This window comes from Ornithorhynchus anatinus, chromosome 7 (assembly GCF_004115215.2).
Source record: "Ornithorhynchus anatinus isolate Pmale09 chromosome 7, mOrnAna1.pri.v4, whole genome shotgun sequence".
NCBI lineage: Eukaryota > Metazoa > Chordata > Mammalia > Monotremata > Ornithorhynchidae > Ornithorhynchus > Ornithorhynchus anatinus.
In genome coordinates, this window is record NC_041734.1 from 42,540,414 (window position 1) to 42,561,009 (window position 20,596).

Sequence of the window (20,596 nt, forward strand, 5' to 3'; positions counted from 1 at the left end):
ACCAAAACTATCACTTTGTAGTAGAAATCTGCACATCCTTGCCCAGAACCCTGACCTGAGTGTCTATATTTGTGACGAGGTTTATGTCTGAAGTAAGAGTTGCCGAATGAGTGCATACCTGAGGTGTCGCTTCCTCTTCTGGACTTTTCCCTGGCTAGAGATTTGAACCAAAGCGTCCCAAAGTCTCCAGGAAACAACCCATACCGTCTCAGCATTCTTTAGTCCCCAAGGTAACGATGCTCCAGCATTAGGTTTCCAGGGTAATGCCCAGCCCTCCGCGTCTTGGTTTCCGTGGCAACAACCGCCGGGCCTGCAGGATACTCCAGTGAGGCAGAACAGATTCCCCAAACTGCAGCAGAAGAGAAAATCGAGTCTTGGGCAATGCAAATACTTAGATTGGGCCTGGAACTGGACTCGGGGGCCTTTTCTGCTTGTTAAAGCCCTCTGGGATCATTCAAATAGCTTTGCAGCGACTTTTTGAAACAGAAAAAGAAAGAGTTCATTAGGGCTTCCTGTTTGTTTCCACCCTGCCTATTTCCCTGGGCGATGAGTTCTCCTTCGAGCGATCAAGGTGACGGGAATCCGGGGCTGAAGCTGGAAGCTGTGATTCAGGTCAGTTAGAAACCAATCTGCCCTTCCTGAAGTTAGTGTGTGGAAGGAATGGGACAGAGAGGTGAAAGTGATCTTTTCTCTCTTCTTCTCTCTGATTTCTTCCTCTCTTGCAGGACCCCAAGGTTGCTTCCCTGAAGCTACACAAACGCATCAACTTTGAGAATGTTATTTGAAAATCTCACAAAATCTCTTTCCCCAAAATTTCATTTAGTGTTTCATTGTCTTACAGAGCGTTTTTCATGGGCTTCAGGCCAAAAATAAAAAATTGGACAACGAGGGTAGATGGGATGTAAGAAAATTTGGGGGCAACAGCCTGACTTGTATCTGTGTCCAAAACCTGAAATTGTTTAATAATAAATTCTAGGGCTTATAGGTGACTCTCTCTATCACTCTTCTCTCTATATATCATACACGCTTCTTGAAAATGGTGCACTTTTTCTTATACTATTTGTTAAACACTTTCTACGTGCCAGGCACTGTACGAAGTGCTGGGGTAGAAACAAGCTAATCAGGTTGGACGCAATCCCTGTCCCACACAGGACTCAACGTCTTAATCCCCATTTTCCAGATGAGGTAACTGAGGCAAAGAAAATTTAATTGACTTAACCAAGGCCATACAGCAGACATGTATTTGAAGGAGATTTAGAATGCAGGTCCTTCTAATCCCTAGGCTCATGCTCTACCCATTTGCCCACATTGCTTCGCTTGAAGCACTTGAAGGTATTTTGAATTTCCTGTTATCATCCACTTCATCCGACTATCAGAGAAGCAGTGTCGCCTAATGGAAAGAGCCCAGGGAGTCAGAGGGCCGGGGTTCTGATCCCAGCTCTGCCACTTGTCTGCTGTGTGACCTTAGATAAATCACTTAACTTCTCTGAGCCTCACCTGTAAAATGGGGATTAAGACTGTGTCCAACCTGATTATCTTGTATCCACCCCAGCGTCTAGTACAAAGCCTGGAACATAGTAAGCTCCTAACAAATACCATAATTATTATTATTTTACTGCATCGACTCCAGCACTTTGTACAGTTCCTAGCACATAGTAAGTGCTGAATATCATTTAAAAAAAAACGCTTATCCAACAAAATATTCCACACCACCAGATGGATATGAAGGTTAAGGAATAGAACATTAGCCCAGTGGAGGAACTTTTTTTCAGCCCAAGAGGTGTGTGTTTCTGGGGAAGAGCATGGGGGGAGCAGGAGGAAGGCAGGTGATCATCTTACTAGCTTTGTGTAAATCACAGGTGTATCAATTACTGTTCTTCCCTGCATTCTACCATTAACTTCAAATACTGACCTAAATTAAGGGACTGCGGTAGTCATAGAGCTTCAAACTCCATTTTCCCACCCTATATAATTAGCAATAAAAGCCCCAGAGAGGTATGGGATTTAAGTACCTCTAAATTAACATACCTCTATATTAACATCAGCCCCACGGTCCTTTTTTTTTTTTACACAGATTCAAGAAAATGAGCACCAGACATCTCCTAAAATAAGAATGCTGCTGTTTTCATAATTCCTTTTTCCTCTTCTCCTATTGCCAAAAGAATTAACGTGGAAAGTTTGATTTTAGGCCTGTCTTGAGTTCATCCTTAGAGGAGAGCCTAATTAGAACCCAGAGACCAGAGTACATGACAGATTCGAAAATATTTGCTTTAGAAATAAGAACGCTATCTGAAGGCAGTGACTGTAATCAACCTGGCTTATAAAGTAATAACAGGCAGTTGGCCTGTGATTTGCACCCTGTGCGATTGTTATCTCAGTCTGAGCGCCAAAGCACTCCAGAAACAGGCGCCATCAAGATGCACAGATAATCTCTTCCTTATTGAAATTCATGCTGTCCTTCGGCTTGGAGGCTGGAGTGCTTGCCTGGGGAGCCGAGGAAGGTATTGGTTATGATTCTCAAAAGGATGCGGAATTGGCCCCAGGGTGACCGGGAGACATTCTTTTGACCTCATGCTAGATCAAGGAAACTGTTCTGCTGAAGGAAAGATAATAATAATAATTCTGGTATTTGTTAAGCACTTACTATGTGGCAAGCACTGTACTGAGTACTGGAGTAGATGCAAGATGATCAGTCCCTATCCCAGATGAGGCTCACAGTCTATGTTGGAGGGGGAAAAGGCATTTTACAGATGGGAAAACCGAGGCACCGAGAAGTTAAGTGACTTGGCCAAGGTCACACAACCGGCAAATGAAAGATCCGGGATTAGAACCTAGAGCCTCTCATTCCCAGGCTAGGGATCTTTCCACAAGGCCACGCCGCTAGGGCTTAGTGGATTGAGCACGGGCCTGGGAGGCAGAAAGTCATGGTTTCTAATCCCAGCTCTGCCGCTTGCCTGCCGTGTGGCCTTGGGTACGTCACTTCACTTCTCTGGGCCTCAGTTACCTCGTCTGAAAATGGGGATTGAGACTGTGAACCCCACTTCGGGACGGGGATTGTGTCCAACCCAACTCGCTTGTATTCACCCCAGTGCTCAGTACAGTGCCTGGCACATAGTAAGCACTTAACAAATACCATTATAATTGTTATTATTCCATCAAGCCTCAACTCTAAAATATCCTCCCAGGATAGGGTTCAGGCACAGCAATTATTGGGAACTGAAAGGAGGGATGGAACTCTCATCCTCATTAGAGGCAGAATTGCCAAACTGAACTGGACATGTTGCTTTCCTCACACCAGTAAGGGTAGGCTAAAAACCTGAGCCACACCATCAAGCACAAACAACTGAGTAAGAATATAGGGTGGCTCTTCCTGCTCATAATGAAGAGGACGCGATTGTTAAGCGGATAATACTGATGAAAGCGATGGATTATCCTGATTGTGGGGGCCTTCCACGTCCGGTGCTGCAATGACCATTTCAGCAGACTAGGGACGATGCATCTCTTGAAATGACTATTTCATTTCGAAAAATCAGGGTTACCCTACGCACCATTCGCCCAGTGTGGAAAATCCTCAGCCAAATGAAGTGTATTTCCCACTCAGACCACACCAGAGCTCCTACTGCTCTATAGAATCCCCGCAAAGATCGAGATCTGCAATGAGCAGAACCCTCGGTGGTTTCATCACTCTTCCCCAATCCTCTTTTCCTGTTCTTAGCAAGATTCCTCCACGATTTATTATCCTGCCAGCTCAAATTGTTGCCATCATCCACGTATCTGTGTTTCTCCTCTGGTCTCCTTTCCTCTTCACGTTAGAAATAGCGTGGGCTATTGGAAAGAGCAACGGCTTGGGAATCGAAGGCCCTGGGTTCTAATGTTGACTCCGACTCTTGGGCATAGTCCAACCTTGGGCACGTCATTCAACGTCTCGGTGTCTTAGTTTCCTAATATGCAAAATGAGATTCAATAGTTATCCTTCCTCCTACTTAGGCTGTAAGCCCCATGAGTGCAGGGACTACGTCTCAACTGATTATCTATCTCAGCGCTCGGTATGGTGCTTGGCGCATGGCAAGTGCTGAATAATATCACCCTAGATATATGCTCCTGAGAAAGGGAGGAGACTGGGCTGGCCCCAGAACATTATCTGAGCCCAGGATCATTAAAGTCAAATTTCATTCTGGCCCTGAATGTGGAACAGCTGGAAGTGTGGAAGGCATTATCCCCTGAGTGCATTTTATGCAGTGAACTCATGAACTATCGTAAGGATTGTCCAAAAAGGACCCTCTAAATGGCTGCTTAATTGCCAACAGTGGAACCTGGTGGACAGAGCGTGGTACAGGGAGTCAGGAGACCTGGGTTCTAAATCCAACTCCACCAATTGTCTGCTCTGTGGCCTTAGGTCAGTCACTTAATTTCTCTATGCCTCAGTTTCCTCATCTGTAAAATGGGGATTAAATATGCATGGTGAGTGTTTAACAAAAACCACACTTATTACTGGTGGTTTCTGTTTAGCATTTGTCAAGCACTTACCATGCATATTTATTTCTGTTCTCTCTCCCCCTTAGATTGAAGAGATGTGAGGTAAAAACTGTGTGATCTGTTTGCATTGTATCTACCCCATGGTTTGGCATAATGCTTGGCACATGAGAGTGCTTACAAATACCACTATTAATTATTATCTTATTCTTATCACCTTCATCATTCTGTCTTTTCTTGAAACACAGAAAAAGATCAGAGGGAGGTGATTTGCTTCCCATTGGCTTCCCATATTCCAATCCCTGTGGCTCTTGAGGCTACTCCCGGGGTTTAAGTCGAGAGTCAAGGGGCTGTCTCAAGGCTACCTCACTCCTGGCTGACTGGCCCTGGTCCAGAAGACCCCCAGAAGGCCTTAGTAGGGGTCCTGAAACCCACCACCAGGCACACTCCGACTAACCACTGTGCAGTTGAGTCCTTAATGCGTCTCTGTTTCCCATCCAAGAGTAGAATTCATTATCATATGTTTCCAAGAAATTGAGATTGTAGTTGAGTTTCTGTATCAGTGAAGCATCAGTGTCACCTAGTGGCGTGCCTCAATATTTCAAAATATCACCATCTTATTCGAAAAAAAATTTGAAGAGTTTTTCAGATATGATTAAGCAATGGCATTTATTGAGCATTTACTGTGTGCAGAGCACTGTACTAAGCACTTGGGAGAGTACAATACTCTGGACAATCACTATCCTAAGTGCCGGGTTAGATACAAGCTAATCAGGTTGGACACAGTCCATCTCCCACATGGGGTCCAAGCCTTAATTCCCGTCTTACAGATGAGGTAAGTGAGGTACCGAGAAGTTAAGTGACTTGCCCAAAGTCACTCAGCAGACAAATAGCAAAGCTGAGATTAGAACTCAGGCCCTTCTGAGTCCCAGCCCTGTAACTCTATCCACTAGAAGCAGAAGTAACCCGTTTGTTCATCAGAGATGGGGGTAGGGGAAGAGGAGTAGAGTGAAGCACTTTGGAAAGTGAGACTATGTGCTGGAGAGGGAATTTGCCTTAATTTACCTTACCCATTGGGACTGGATTTAGTGTCCATCTTTGTAATACCCTGTCTGTAGGATTTCAACAGACTAACCCTAGGCTGACCCCTCCATGATATGGAAAAACTGTCATTCCATCACCTGCTACCAGACAAATCTGGTCAATGGAAACATCCTTGTAAAATCACTAGTTTGCAATCTCCTCCACTAGCTTCTTGAAGGCCAGGGACCTTGATTTTCGCTCCCATTGTTCTCTCCCAAGTACCCATACAGTGCTCTGTACACGGTAGATGCTCAGGGAAGATTATTGATTCATTAATTGTCTGAGACCTCGCCCCCATTTCCCCATTATAAATATAATAAAATTTCCTCATTCTTCTTCTTAATCTTGACTTGAACAGCCATAGAACTGGGGGAGAAGGAGGGACAGGTCAGAGCTATACAATCTTGATACACAGATAATTGGATAATCTTGTATCATAATAATTATGGTATTTGTTAAGCGCTTACTCTGTGCCAAGCACTGTTCTAAGCACTGGGGTAGAAACAAAGTAGGTTGTCCCACATGGGGCTCACAGTCTTAATCCCCATTTTACAGACGAGGTAACTGAGGCATAGAGAAGTGAAGTGACTTGCCCAAAGTCCCACAGCAGACAAGTAGCAGAGCCGGCATTAGAACCCAGATCCTCTGACCCCCAAGCCCGTGCTCTTGCCACTAGGCCATGCTGTTTCTCTATCTGCTTCTTTTACTAGAGCTGGACATGTCAATAATTCATCACCATGATGAGTTGCTTAAATTACGCTATTCATAATCTCTAGGAAAAATGCTCACAACTGGGGTGAAATGTAACTTTAATGAGGGTCCAGGTATGGACCAAAAACTGTTACTTTTTCTCAGAACTCTGCTATAAAACTAAGATGGGGAAGCAGGCCAAGCCTATGACAAGGTTGTATAGGGAAATTTCTGGTAGGCTTAATACGAGAACAACCCCTTAACCCACCAGGCAGGAAGACCTTTAATGTTAAAGATGCTCTCGGGCTGTTTTGAATAATCCCTAGGTAGTTCTAAATAAAATACTTCGCCTAGATGCAGGAATAACTGGGTGGCGTTACAGATCTCTAGAATTTGGGTGGGTCTGTGTTGGAAGAGAGGAAAAAGAAAGATCATGGGTTAGAAGCCAAGATCCTCCTCTGCTGTCCTTTGTAGAAATACCCACTTGGATCCATAATGCCACAAGACAATGAACGTGCTGTGGAAAAGTTCCTGCTGCAGGCAGAAACTATAAAAAATGATCACATTTATACCAAAATATAAATATACCATACCAATACATAAATATATACCAAAACACAAAAGCCATTTTCATTGCTATAAGAATTGCAGAAGATCAATAAAGATGGTTTCTATGAACAATCAGCCCCCCTAGGCTTCCAGGTTTCTGAAGAATTAGTTGTCAAGTAAATCAGGCAGATCCACAAATGATTACATTCTGATGTCAGTCTCTAAAATCCCAATCCACTGTCCTGTTTTTTACCCTTCTGGGAGAAAAGGATCAGCGATTCCTCTGCAATTAGAAAACTGCAAACTGTCCACGGTAACTGAAGGTCAGCCACGTTTCTGAATGAGGCACCTCTACGTATGTTTGGCCTCCAGGAATAAGATTTGTTTTTTCAAGTTCTCTCTGACAAACTGCCACGAGAATATGTAGAGAATATTCTGATGATGATGATAATGATGCTATGAATAAGAATTATAACCACAGCACTAATAACAATAATATTCAACAACAATGAATCCAGTGTATCTGCTGAAATGTAAGTATAATGTATTTGCTGAAACTTGTATTAAAGAATTGCTCCTGCTATAGCCTCCTGAAAATAATTGACATGGGCAGAGAAAGGAAAGAGCAGTTAATTAAAGAAAATTACATAGAGTTCAAGAGGAAAGGTTATGCTTGGGACTGCAGACTCAGAAGAGAAGACTGCTGTCCGTGCTTTAAAATCTGTGCGCTGCTCTGAGCTTGTGGAATAAAGAACTAAGGTTGGCGTGACAAATTTAAGGGGACAACAAGGCCATTCCTACATACGCTGAGTGCATCCAATCACCCTGCGTTAGTTAGGCCAAATGTCTTTCCTTTGGCCTTCAGCATTCCTTGCCTACTGTGCATGAAATGAAACAGCCAAACAGTTTTCCAAGGGGGCTCGCTTTCCTCAGGACCTAGAAAACATGTTCCAAATCAACTAGACCTGACTCAGTTGCCATTCTAAGAGCTGGGACCTTGAGGGAGCCTCCTGACTGAAAGCGGGCCCTCCCAATGGATTAGGTGTGGAACCTCCTCCCCCCCCCCGTAGGGTCGTCGTCTCCTGCACCGTCAGTTACCTCCTCGTAAGACGGGGATGAAGAGTGTGAGCCTCACATGGGACAGGGACAGCGACCAGTGCTTAGAACAGTGCTTGGTACAGAGTAAGCTTAACAAATACCATAATAATAATGATAATAACTGGCCCAGAAACCGAAATCAAACATGGTGATTAGCCGGCTGTCTGATTTCTGCCCTTGAGTCTCTGCTTCAGGCCTAGGAATGTAATCACAGTTCCCTATCTCTCCTTCAGCAAAGCTTGAGCCTTCAGGTCCCGCTTGCGTAAGTCCCACTCATTCCATCGTATTTATTGAGCGCTCACTGTGTGCAGAGCACTGTACTAAGAGCTTAGAAAGTACAATTCAGCAACAGAGACAATCCCTACCCCACAACGGGCTCACGGTCTAGAAGTGGGGAGACCGACATCAAAAGAAGTAAACGGGCATCAGTAGCATCAAGATAAATAAATAGAATTACAGGTCCTTCTGACTCCCAGACTGTGCTTTATCCACTAATAATAATAATAATGGCATTTGATAAGCGCTTACCAAGTGCCAGGCCATCGTTCTAAGCACTGGGGTAGGTACAGGATAATGAAGTTGGACACGGTTCCTGTCCCACAGTGGGCTCGCAGTCCACAGATGAGGGAACTGAGGCACAGAGAAGTTAAGTGACTTGCCCAAGGTCACACAGCAGACAGGTAGCAGAGCCCAGATTAGAACCCATGACCTCTGACTCCCCGGCCTTTGTTCTATTCACTGTGCCATGCTAGGCCGTGCTGCTTCTCTCTGGAAATCACAACTCTGCATTTAAACCCAAGAGGGGAAGAAAGCAAGGCCTAAAAACTATACTAATTGCAAGAGTAGCCAAGAGCGGTTCAGCTATTATGCAATAGACGCCCCTATCATGCCCAAGTAGAGTGGCTCTGAGGTATTTGCGAAAGGCTTATTCGGTGCCAAACACTGAACTAAGAACTGGGGCAGATAAGAGAATCAGGTTGAACACAATTCCTGTCCCTCATGGGGTCACAGCTCCGCCATACAGCTCCAGGCAAAGGGGATGTGTCCTAATTTTTAAGTCGAGGTAATATTATTTATTTATTATTTATCAATTGCCTATTTTGTAATAATAATAACTGTGGTATTTGTTAACCACTTACTTTGTGCCAGGCACTGTACTAAGCACGGGGGTCAGTATAAGCAAATCACGCTGGACACAGTCCCTGCCTATATGGGGCTCACAGTCTCCATCCCCATTTTACAGAGGTAACTGAGGCACAGAGGAAATGAAGTGATGTACCCAAGGTCACACAGCAGACAAGTGACGGAGCTGGGATTCGGACCCACGACCTTCTGGCTCTGAGGCCCGTCTCGCTCCACTACGCCACGCTCCTTCTCTACAGGGAAGCTCTGTAGCCCTGTGAGAGAATACAGTGGTGGGAATTAGACACTGTCCCTCTCCCTCGTGGGGTGGACAGGGCCATTTCTGGAGACAGAGAAATCAGGGCAATCACCCAAGGCCACACTACAGGGGCTCATCGCTCCCACTGAGCGGGACTTCTGAGAGTTAGTTACCCCAAAGCAGGACCACAGAGGGATGGTGGGAGCAGACATATGGCTAATTTGCCAAGCCCAGCTCCCCTTCTCCCTCTCCCCCACCATTCTGTGCAAAGACACCCCTGCAAAAGTCCACTCTCCCAAGAGGACTCAGGGGAGAAGATCCAAGGTTCTGCCCTGTCTTCCACTCCTTTTTAATAATAGCCATAATAATAAGTACGGTATTTGTTAAGCGCTTACTACGTGTCACTGGGGTAGATACAAGGTACTCAGGTTGTCCCACATGGGGCTCACAGTCCTTCATTCATTCAATAGTATTTATTGAGCGCTTACTATGTGCAGAGGACTGTACTAAGCGCTTGGAATGTACAAGTCGGCCACAGATAGAGACAGTCCCTGCCCTTTGATGGGCTTAAAGTCTAATCGGGGGAAATTCCCCCAATTCTTAATCTTAATCAGTCTTAATCCCCAATTTACAGATGAAGCAACTGAGGTATAGAGAAATTAAGTGACTTGCCCCAAGTCACACAGCTGACAAGTGGCAGAGCTGGAATTAGAACCCACGACCTCTGACTCCCAAGCCCGTGCTCTTTCCAGTAAGCCACACTTTTCCTCCTCTTCTTCCTCCTCCTCCTCCTTCTCCTCCTCCTTCTTTGTCACCATGGGGAACAGTGAGGACTGGGTTAGGAAGGTGGGGGCAGGGCAGAGGAGACCTTGAGACCTTTTCCTTCCAGCTCCCCTCCTTACCCTCCTGCTACTACCTGCTCTCCCCCCATCTCCATCTGGCCTCCAAACTCTACAACCTCAGTGTGTGGGACCACTGGGAGGGGTGGGAGGCAGGGCGGCCACAGTGAGGTCCATCCTGTTGGAGGGGTAGAAAAAAAAATAAATTACAAGAATAGATTTTCAAAAGAAGAGAGCATGGGGAGACCTGGGAGACAGGGAGATAAGTTCTAGGTTTGCAAAAAGAGATTGAAAATCCAGCAGGAGTGGGGACAACTTGGCTAGGAAGGAGGGCAGTTATCCCCCATCTCCCCATTATCATTCCTTTCCAAACTTCTTGTACACCTGCTGGCTTCATTTCCTCTTCTCCAATTAATACTCTTTTAACACCTTGCCCTCTGGCTTTCTCCCCTCCATTCCTTGGAAATGGGCCTTTTCAAAGGCACCACTGTCCTCTTCCTTGCCAAATCCAGTGGCTTCTACTCCATCCTAATCCTCCTCAACCCCTCAGTTGCGAGGACCAATCCTCCTGGAAACATCTAAGTTCTCTGGCTGCTCATTCTCAGTCTTTTGATGGTTCCTCGGCTGTCTCCTGTAACTCCGGGGATCCTTAAAGGCTCAGGTCTAGGCCCCCTTCTATTTTCCATCTACATTCTCTCCTTTGAAGAACTCATTCCCTCCCACAGCTTCAACCATCATCTCTACTTGGATGTTCCACCGACAGCCTGCTGTGGGCAGGGAATGTGTCTACCGACTCTCTTACATTGTACTCTACCACGTGCTTAGTACAATGTTCTGCACACATTAAGCACTTGATAAATATGACTGATTGATTGATTTCAAAGTTAACATGTCCCAAACAGAACTCCTTAGAAGTCTTCATCTTCCCACCCAAATCCTATCCTCCCCATAACTTTCCCATCCATACACCACCATTCCCCGCATCTCAGAGATTATCCTTGATTGATGTCTCTCCTTCAATCCACGTATTTGGTCAGCCCCTAAATCTTGTCACTTTTGTTTCCACAGCATCACCAGAATTTGTTCATTCCGCCCCATCCAAAATGCTGCCAAAACTGATTCAAGCACTTGTCATATCCTTACTCCGTTACTCTTTCAGCCTCCTCACCAACCTCCCTGCCTCCAGCCTCTCCCCTTTCCAGTCCTTACTTCACTCTTTTGCCTTAACTGTTTTTCTAGGGAAAACATTCTACACATCGCCCCACTCCTCAATGACCTCTGAAGGTTGTCCATCCATATCAGCTACAGACAAGAACATCTTTTAACCTCAGATTTATGGCACTCAATCAACTCTTCCGCTCCTATTCTCTCCCACTATAAACCTACCCACATATTTCGCTCCTCTAACATCACTTACTTAGAGTACCATTTTCTTATCTCTCTCACCGTTGGACTCGGGGCACCCGTCTTCCCTCGTTCCTGGAACTCTCCCTGACAGACTACCACTCTCACCATCTTCAAAGCCATCCCAAAATCATATCTCCTCCAAGAAGTGTTCTCATTTCCCCATCTTATTCCCCCTTCCTTCCACTTCACCGATAGACTTGGCGCTGTACTTCATAGGCCCTTTGACACCCACCCCACCCCCATCCCTACAGCATTTATGTACATATCCTTATACTCTGTTGCTTCCCTTATTTGTAATTTATTTTAATGTCTATCTCCCCTGCTAAATTTAAGCTTCTTGAGGACAGGAATCATGTCCATCAATTCTATTGCATTGTACTCTCCAAAGCCCTTAGTACACGGCACACAGTAAGTGCTCAATAAATATCTTTGATCGATTGAATGATTGCTTGGCAAAGAGCTTAGGCCTACTTAGGTTGGTGAAATTGCTAACTTGGACATTTAATCTGCCAGACCTTTGAAAAGAGGTGATTTCCACCCCACTGACAGATCTAAATTGAATTTATCAAATGGGTAATTAATACATGTTAGAAAACAAAATAATGCTACCTTTTGGTTCCCGACGGAATTCAAACTAAATTTTTAACCAGCCTTTCTCATCGGATCACCGATATGCGGACAGGGGTGAGCGTCAGTAACCTGAAGAAGAATTCTTGTGCTGCTAAACTAATTCACAAATGTGGCTAAGTTTATATATAAATCTTATCTTCTTTCAAGCTAACCTATTCAATGGGCTTAGTTTTCTTCTCATCGCTGACCTCTTGCTCGCACCCTCTCCAAAAAGCAGAACTCACCCCTTCAAAACTGCCATTTCTCCCCACCTTCAAAGCCCTTCTGCAACACATCTTCCCTAGGAGGGCTTCCCCAATTCATTTCTACCCTCCCACCTTAAATCCACCAACTGCCACTTCAGCCCTTCTGTGTCACATAAGCACTGAAATACTCACAGTCCCCCATAGATCTCTCCGCTCTTCCCTTGTATATTTTTATACATTCATATAATAGTACCTAGCTAAAATTTATTTAAGGGTCTGTCCCCCAGATAGATTGTAAAATCCTTGTGGGTAAAAACCATGTAGCCCAATTCTAGTGCACTTTTCCAAGCAGTACAGTGCTGTGCTCAGGGTAGATGTGGAAATCAATCACTGATATTTATTGAGCATTTATTATGTGCAGAGCATTGTACTCAGCACTCTAGATCGTAAGCTCATTGTGGGCAGGAAATATATCTGTTGTATTGTTATTTTGTACTCTCCCCAGTGCTTAGTACAGTGCTCTGCATACAGTAAGTGCTCAATAAATGTAATTGACTGGCTACAGTACAACAGAAGTAGCAGACGTGCCCTGCCTATAACGATCTTAGAGTCTAGCTGATGAAGATGGGTTATGGGTGATGATGACAGTGATGATAATGACGATGATGATAATGGATGACGATGAGCTCATCAGGCAGGGAAGTGAATTCTGTTACACCCATTTCCACCACTTGCCTCTTCTCTGGCCTTGAGCTTAACTTTCTCTGTGCTTCAGCTTCCTCATCTGTCAAATGGGGATTCAGTACCTGTCCTCCTTCCTATTTAGACCTGGGAGTCCCATCTGGGACAGGAGCTGGGTCCTACCCGATTGCCCAGTGCTCTTAGTATAGTCCTTGGCACCGCGTAAGCATTTGACAACACAGTTACCGGGGGTATTATCTTCAAAAAGAAAATGCCATCATTTCCTTTCTACCCAACCCAACGTTTGACGGGGGCTTCTGTGGAATAAAAGGCTCCTTCCTGAAGCCAAGAGACCCCAGGCTCAGGAAATGAGCTCCATGGTAGGGCAAGAACTCCTCAGAGTCCTGCAGGTCTCAACCGCTACAATGCCGTATTTTTCTTCTATGAAGTCTCCTATTCAGGACTCCGTGCATGCCTGGTGCTTTGCAGGGACTTTATGTCTGTCCTCTAGAGAGATATTTGAATGTTTTCTGAATTTCTGTTTGGATTACCACATCTGGGAAAATAAATAAAATATCCAGGAAAGGAAATGGAAAGATTGATGAAACGAAGAAGCCCACATGCTGGCAAACCAGAGTAGTTTGGCATTAGGTTGTTACTGCTCTTTCTTTCTCACCACAAGAGAGCAGTGAAGCCTCAAAAATCATAAAGGAGTTGGAGCCCGCAAATCCCCAGGATTGTTAGAATTCAGAGTATCCCCATCTCTAACAGAGAAAGAGAAGCAAAGCTTTCTCGCCTTGAAATAGCACGACCCACTGAATGTCTATTTTATCTTATAATAAAATCACCTTCAAAAGCAAAATCTTCTTATTTGAATAAAAAGGTAATGACAGTGTTCACTAAAATGAAACAAAATAAATGCTGGCATTTCTTAAGCACTTACGATGTGTCTAGCACTGTTCTAAGTGGTGGGGTAAGTACAAGATAGTCAGGTCCTGGGGGGACTCACAGTCTAAGTAGGAGGGAGAACAGATATTGAATCCCCATTTGCAGTTGAGAGAACTGAGGCACAGAGAAGTAAAGTGATTTGCCTGAGCTCACACAGCTGCTACATGGTGGCTCTGGGATTAGAACTCAGGTCCTCTGACTCCCAGGCCCGTGCTCTTTCCATAGGGTCTCACTCCAATTATTCATTCAATAGCATTTTTTGAGCACCTACTATGTGCAGAGCACTGTACTGAGTACTTGGAATATACAATTCGGCAACAGATAGAGACCATCCCCACCCAATGACGGGCTCACAGTCTAAACGGGGGAGACAGACAGCAAAGCGAAACGGAACAAAACAAAAACAAGACAACATTATCAAGAGAAATAGAATTAAGGGGATGTACACCTCATTAACAAAATAAATAGGGTAATAAATAATATATACAAATGAGCACAGTGTTGAGGGGAGGGGGAAGAGGAGAAGAGCAGAGGGTTGGGGGGAGGAGAGGTTGAAAAGGCCCTGGATAGAAGAGTCACCATGTAATTTGTTAATTTCTTGGACAGTTTTAGCAGCATGGCCTATTGGATAGAGCATGGGCCTGGGAGTCAGAAGGATCTAGGTTTCTAATCCCAGCTCATTCATTCAGTCAGTCATTTTTATTGAATACTTACCATGTGAAAAACACTGCACTAGCACTTGGGAGAGTACACTACAACAATAAACAGACACATTCCCTGCCCACAATGAGCTCACAGTCTAGAAGGGGAGACAGACATCAATATACATAACTAAATAAATAAATGATATATATACATATGTGTCACGGGGCTGGGAGAGGGGATGAACGAAGGGAGCAATTCAGGGCCACGCAGAAGGGAGTAGGAGAAGAGGAGGGGAGGCCTTAGCCAGGGAAGGCTTTGAAGCTGGGGAGAGCAACTGTCTGTCTGATATGAGGAGGGAGGGCGTTCCAAGCAAGAGGCAGGATGTAGGCAAGAGATCGGCGGTGAGAGAGATGAGATCGAAGTACAGTTTGCCTTGCTCTTAGCTCCCTCCCACTTCATATCTGACAGTCATTCATTCGTTCATCCAGTTGTATTTATTGAGCACTTACTGTGTGCAGAACACCGTATTAAGCACGTGGGGGAGTATAAAATAATAAACAGACATATTCCCTGCCCACATCGAGCTTACAGCCTACCACTGTCCCCAACTTCAAAGCCCTACTAAAATCATATCCTCCTGGAAGGATCCCCTGACTAATCTCTCATCTCCCCATCCCATTTTCTTCCCTACTAAATCACCTATACACTTACTCCCTAAGTACTTAGATACTCCATACTCCCTAATCACTTAGAAACTCACTCCACTCTCACCCCCAGACCCCTTGTATACCTACCTCGATTTACACTCACGTTAGTGTCTGTCTCTCCTGATAAATTGAACACTTCTCCTATACAAGGATTGTTTCTACCTACTCTATCGTACTCTCCCAAGTAATATTTAATAATTGGAGTATTTATCAAGCGCTTACTCCATGCCAGGCACTGTACTAACCGCAGAAAGACCAAGGGCTGAGGACTCACAGGACCTGGGTCCTAATCCCCAGTCTGCCTCTTGACCTCTGTGTGACTTTGAGCAATTCACGTAACTTCTCATGCTCAGTTTCCTTTTCTGAAAAATGGGGTTTCAATACCTGTCCTCTGCCCACAAGGAGTTAACAGTCTAAAGGGATCAGAAACAACTTGCACAGTATTAATCTCCTTTAGGGCAGGGCGTGGCCATCCTGTCATTCGTTCGATCATATTAATTGAGCGCTTATTGTGTGTAAAGCATTGTACTAAGCGCTTGGAAGCCTCTTAGACAGAGAACCCTGTGTGGAGCCTGATCATTTTGTATCTACCCCAGTGTTTAGTATAGTACTTGGCATATAGTAGACACTTAATGCATACTATTATTATTATTGGTATTCATCAAATCACTACCAGTAATAATGATAATAATTAATAATAATTAAACTGGGCTCACCTTACCACAGACAGTGGAAGTAAAATCTTGGCACTCGACGGGCTTGTGCAGCTTCTGCTCCAACTGAGCTGATGCCTCCAATGCCAATAGAAGAGAGACTGTAAGTTCCTTGTGGGCAGAAGCGTATATGCTAACTCTGTTGTACTGAACTATCCCAAGTGCTTACTACAGTGCTAAGCACATAGGAAGGGCTCAACAAATACCATTGATTGATTAACTTATCCGAGTAGTTCAGAGCTGCCTTCTCCTCTTGGGCCCTGTTGGGTATGCACTATACCCGCAGTTGAATCACATTACATAACTGAAACATTTTCATCGATATCTTTGCTAATAAAGGACCTCTTGGAAACGTTCTAAATGTCTAAAGTTTATGAGTGTGTTGCTCCTTCCCCATACTGCATGGTACCTGCCATACCCTGGAGGGAGTGGGAAGAGAAAGAGAAAGTAGGCGAGGCAAAAGTGAAAGAGGAAAGAAAGGGAAAGGAACAGTTCCCTTCACAGTAGGAGTTGAATATGAAAGGACCCACTTTTCCGTACGATAAAATCATTCAGGGCTATAACGTTCAGGCTGACAGAAAAAGGATGACGTGGTGCCCAGAACAAGCATCACCATCTGATTGGCCCCAAGATTGTCTCTCGCACTCACCCCCGCATCCTGAAAGCACAAGGGGTGATCTGGTGGAGTTGTTTTCTTTGGATAATATTTGGTTCCTAGTAGGCTTGGAGGGCATCCAAACTTCAATCACTCCTATTTGTTGAGCGCTTACTTTGTGCAGAGCACTGTACTAAGTGCTTGGGAGAGTACAATACGAAAAACAAAGACATTCCCTGCACACAAAGAGTTTGCAGTCTAGAGGGGGAGACAGACATTTATATCACTAAATAAAATACAGATCTGTACATAAGTGCTGCGGGTCTGGCAAGGGGGATGAATAAAGGGAGCAAGGCAGGATGATGCAGAAGGGAGCAGGAGAAGAGGAAGGGAGGGCTTAGTCAGGGAAGGCCTCTCGGAGGAGATGTGCCTTCATTAAGGTTTTGAAAGCGGGGAGACTAATTGTTTATATTTGCTTATATTTTGCTTGTAGCCACCCCAGTGCTTAGTACAGTGCCTGGCGCATAGTAAGTGCTTAACAAATGCCATGATCATTAAGGTGCCCAGACAAAGTCATATTTCTTTGGGCTTCCACCTCCTCTGTGGAGCAACGCAAGCCAGAAAGTCCAGGTTCAGCATTCTGTGGCTAGAACTAAGTGGCACCCAAATGTCACCACTGCATCCCCTCTGGGCATTCTAGACGTAAGAATTCTCCTTACAGCTAGGCCTTGGCTCCTGACCAGACAAGCTACAGCTTTTGGCTTCTAGACAATAAGAGTCTTTGCCCAGATCGAGGTTGATGGCATGGCCCAGAATGAGCAACTTGGTTTATGTTGCCTAGAGGAGCTGTGGAACACTGCTCCCAAATAATAAGCCAAACATAATGAGCCTCACCAAACAGGTTTCCCGAAGATCCTGCTTAGACCAAAGCAGAATGTGGAGGTTTCCACTTTGGCAAGACCTTGTTTTTGGCTATGACCACTCAGTCCTTCCTTGTCCCATCACAGTCCCCCTGTCAGGGGAATCCTTTTTTGACCTTTCCGGCACGTCAGTGCTGCAAGGCAGCCCCCGAGAAGGAAAGACCAGAGAGAGCTAGGGATTAAACTTCCCCACAGAAATGGAGCTTACAATAAACAGCATTCCTGGGAAGCTCTGCACTATTTTTCATCCATTTTCAGGGGGACATGGAAAAGATGAAGGAGCACCTGTAGCAGAGCTGCTCCAGGCTGGTAGATTACAGGACGAGACTGTGCATTGGCAAAGGGAGGTCTGGCAGAAATGAGAGGCCTGTTTGTCAGCGGATAGTTACGACGAGCCACAACGACGACGGAGACTCTCTTGGCTACCCTTACAGATAGCGTGTGTATTTGCTTTGATTTTCAGTAGTGCGCGCCGGTTCCAAGATACCAGTATGAAGGGCGCCTAAGAGATCCCCGTGTAAATAAACAGCTCGAAGACCCCCAGAGCAGGTCGGCGTCTTCACAGTCTATGATTTTAACATTCGTTTGGCAGTCAATGCCTCTGGGAGCTATTGCTAAAGAAAAAAGCTCGGTGCTTCGACTAAAGCCTAAATCTGCTTAGTGAGAGTCTCTTCCTTGCTAGGAATATAGCAAACTTGAACAGCACACTGACCACTGACAGGGTAAAATAGTTGTCTATTCCACAGGGCTTCTTTTCTAAACGAATGGGTTGGAGATATTACTTCCTCTCTCTCTTGCTCCTTCTCTTCCTCTCACCTTCTCTGTCTTTTCGCATCCAATATCCACCTCTCCTTTTGGAGAATTACAGAATATGCTTGAAAACATTCAGGAAGAGCCATCTGGAGCTAAGGTTCATGATTCAAAGAAGGTGTAAGGAAAAGAAGAAATTCAAGATGGTCATCCCGAGGAATGTGGAGGTCTTTGATTTTTTCCTCTGATTTCTCCTTTTCCCTCTCTTTCCTCCTCACCTGTGGCAGCATTGAGAGTTATGAGGCTCAGGATAAATGTGTTCTGCATGAAGGAGAGTGCAGTCATGGAAGACTGAATCTATCTAGTTCGGAAGTGCTTTTGCTCTGTGGACCTATTTGTCCTCACGGTGCTGAGGGAGAAGAGCCACTGGGACTCTACCTTTCTGTGATGTTTTTCAGAGGTTAGAGGACACGGTTCTAAGCCCCGAAGCCAGCAGAGAAGACAAAAGTCTCACGGTCCGAGGGGAGGGAGGGCGTGCCCCGCCCACTTCTGTGCCTGCCAGGATTCGTCAGATCGTCACGGGAAGCCTGGTCGAGCACCCATTCCAAGGTAACGTGCGAAGGTTTTTCTCTAGGCCTGTGAGGAATTTGGGCAGGAGAGCAAGGGCGAAGACCTGGCCTCAGAGTATGAATAAAAGCAGAACAGTAGGTAACAGTGTCTTCACAGACAAACCAGTTCCACCTCTACCTCTAGAGATCTAGCCAGGTTTCCGCTTCTGGGTGTTGAGAAGAGTTTTCAAGGGCTAAAGTCTCTCGAGAGCTTGTCGATGAAGGAGTTCAGATCAGGTCTCGGCTGAAAGCCTCATGTTCGATCAGCCACTGGGCCGTGTTCAAACATTGCCATTTTGTTACCCCCAGGGGGACGGGGACTCTGACAAATTCCCACTTGGGTATTCTTTCCCTGAGCCTAGCGCAATGTTCTGCATATAGTAAGCACTTAAATGCTATCACTACTAACACCTGTTTCAAGCCCACATCAATAGTAAGGCAAAAAACATGGAGGGAGAAAAAATCATTTGAATGGTGCAACCTAATACCAGAAAAAAGAAAATATTTTTAGGTTCTAAACTGCCCTAGGAAACTAAGAGCCCTACGTGTCTCACATGCCATAGAAGCATCCCAGTCTAATTTAATTCATTTAATTATGGTATCTGTTAAGCACTTTATGTCAAGCACTGTTCTAAACACCGAGGTAGATACGAGTTAATCAGGTTGGATACAGGGACTGTTCCGCATCGGGCTCCTGGTATAAGCAGGAGGGAGAACGTGTACTGAATCCCAGTTTTATAGCTGAGGAAACAGAGAAGTTAAACAACTTGCCCAAGGTCACACAGCAAGCAAGTGGCAGAGCCAAGATTAGAACGCTTTTCCTCTGGCTTCCGGGCCTATGCTTTCCATCGAAAGCTGAAACTGGGCCTGTGCAAGCTCCTTTTCATAAAAAATTAACCCTAGACCGGTCCATGTATTCCTTTTGTCCCAAATCAGGCAGAGAGATTGTTAATACACATGACGAGGTCCACGGGCGATCCATCCACAGCCTCTCCCTTCATAGAGTTCCTCCTGGGTCACCTGTGGTGCTCTTAGTGCCTCTTCCTCTCTCTTAGGTCTGTGGGAAGCCTCTTCTCCAGCCAACATGCAAGAAGAAAACCAGCTGCTGCAGAGAGAGTTGTCCCGGCTAGAGGATATGCTTGCCCAGACCCGAGCAGAGAAGGATGAACTGGCAAGCAAGTACCACGCTGTGAGTGAGAGGGTGAGTGCGGTGATTCAGTCCAGGTCAGCCTTCATTCACAGAGACCAAACCCTTCTTCCGCCGACTGGGCGTCCTATTTCAGTATCACTGTTTCGACTCTTTCTCCCTAGCGTCTCCGGGGGATCACCGACTGACATGCCAGTGAATCAGGGCAAGATCAGGAAATCATCACTTTGTAAATAACCTTCCAATCCCCCCGCTGCTCAATTTCAAATGAGTTTTTCATTGTCGATCTAGCGACTGGCTTTACTTGATGCCGGTAGCATAAAGGCTGGGAATAGAATACGGGCCTGGGAGTCAAAAGCGCGGAAGTGCAAATTCTTGTTGAAATATGTCTGGAAGCTGGAAGCTCCAGGGTGCATCCTCTCCAAGGAAGAATGAGGGAGACAGTTGGGATTCCTTATGGACTCCAACGTGAATTGTTTCTCCAACCACATTAACTGCAGTTGAGAAGTGTGGAGTTCTTGTAGCTGAGAGACAGGGTAAGAGGGAG

General features: G+C 45.3%; 2 protein-coding genes across 10 annotated transcripts in view; one reads left to right on the plus strand and one right to left on the minus strand.

The window, feature by feature from the left end:
* MAB21L4 (mab-21 like 4) overlaps positions 1-291 on the minus strand; it is a 42,450-nt gene extending 42,159 nt beyond the window's left edge. For 8 of the 9 annotated variants that reach the window (XM_007669211.3, XM_007669224.3, XM_007669190.3 and 5 more), the window contains exon 1: positions 119-207. The gene's annotated coding sequence lies outside the window, so the exon portion shown is untranslated. Of the gene's footprint in view, positions 1-118 lie in introns of all 9 variants that reach the window. The other variant, XM_029068454.2, reaches the window with a different exon arrangement.
* A 191-nt stretch (positions 292-482) lies between these two features.
* LOC120638485 (rootletin-like) overlaps positions 483-20,596 on the plus strand; it is a 47,332-nt gene continuing 27,218 nt past the window's right edge. The window contains exons 1-3 of the mRNA XM_039912486.1: positions 483-612; positions 18,753-18,903; positions 19,958-20,103. Coding sequence (XP_039768420.1) covers positions 547-612; positions 18,753-18,903; positions 19,958-20,103 — 363 coding nt within the window. The 5' untranslated portion in view covers positions 483-546. The remainder of the gene's footprint in view (positions 613-18,752; positions 18,904-19,957; positions 20,104-20,596) is intronic.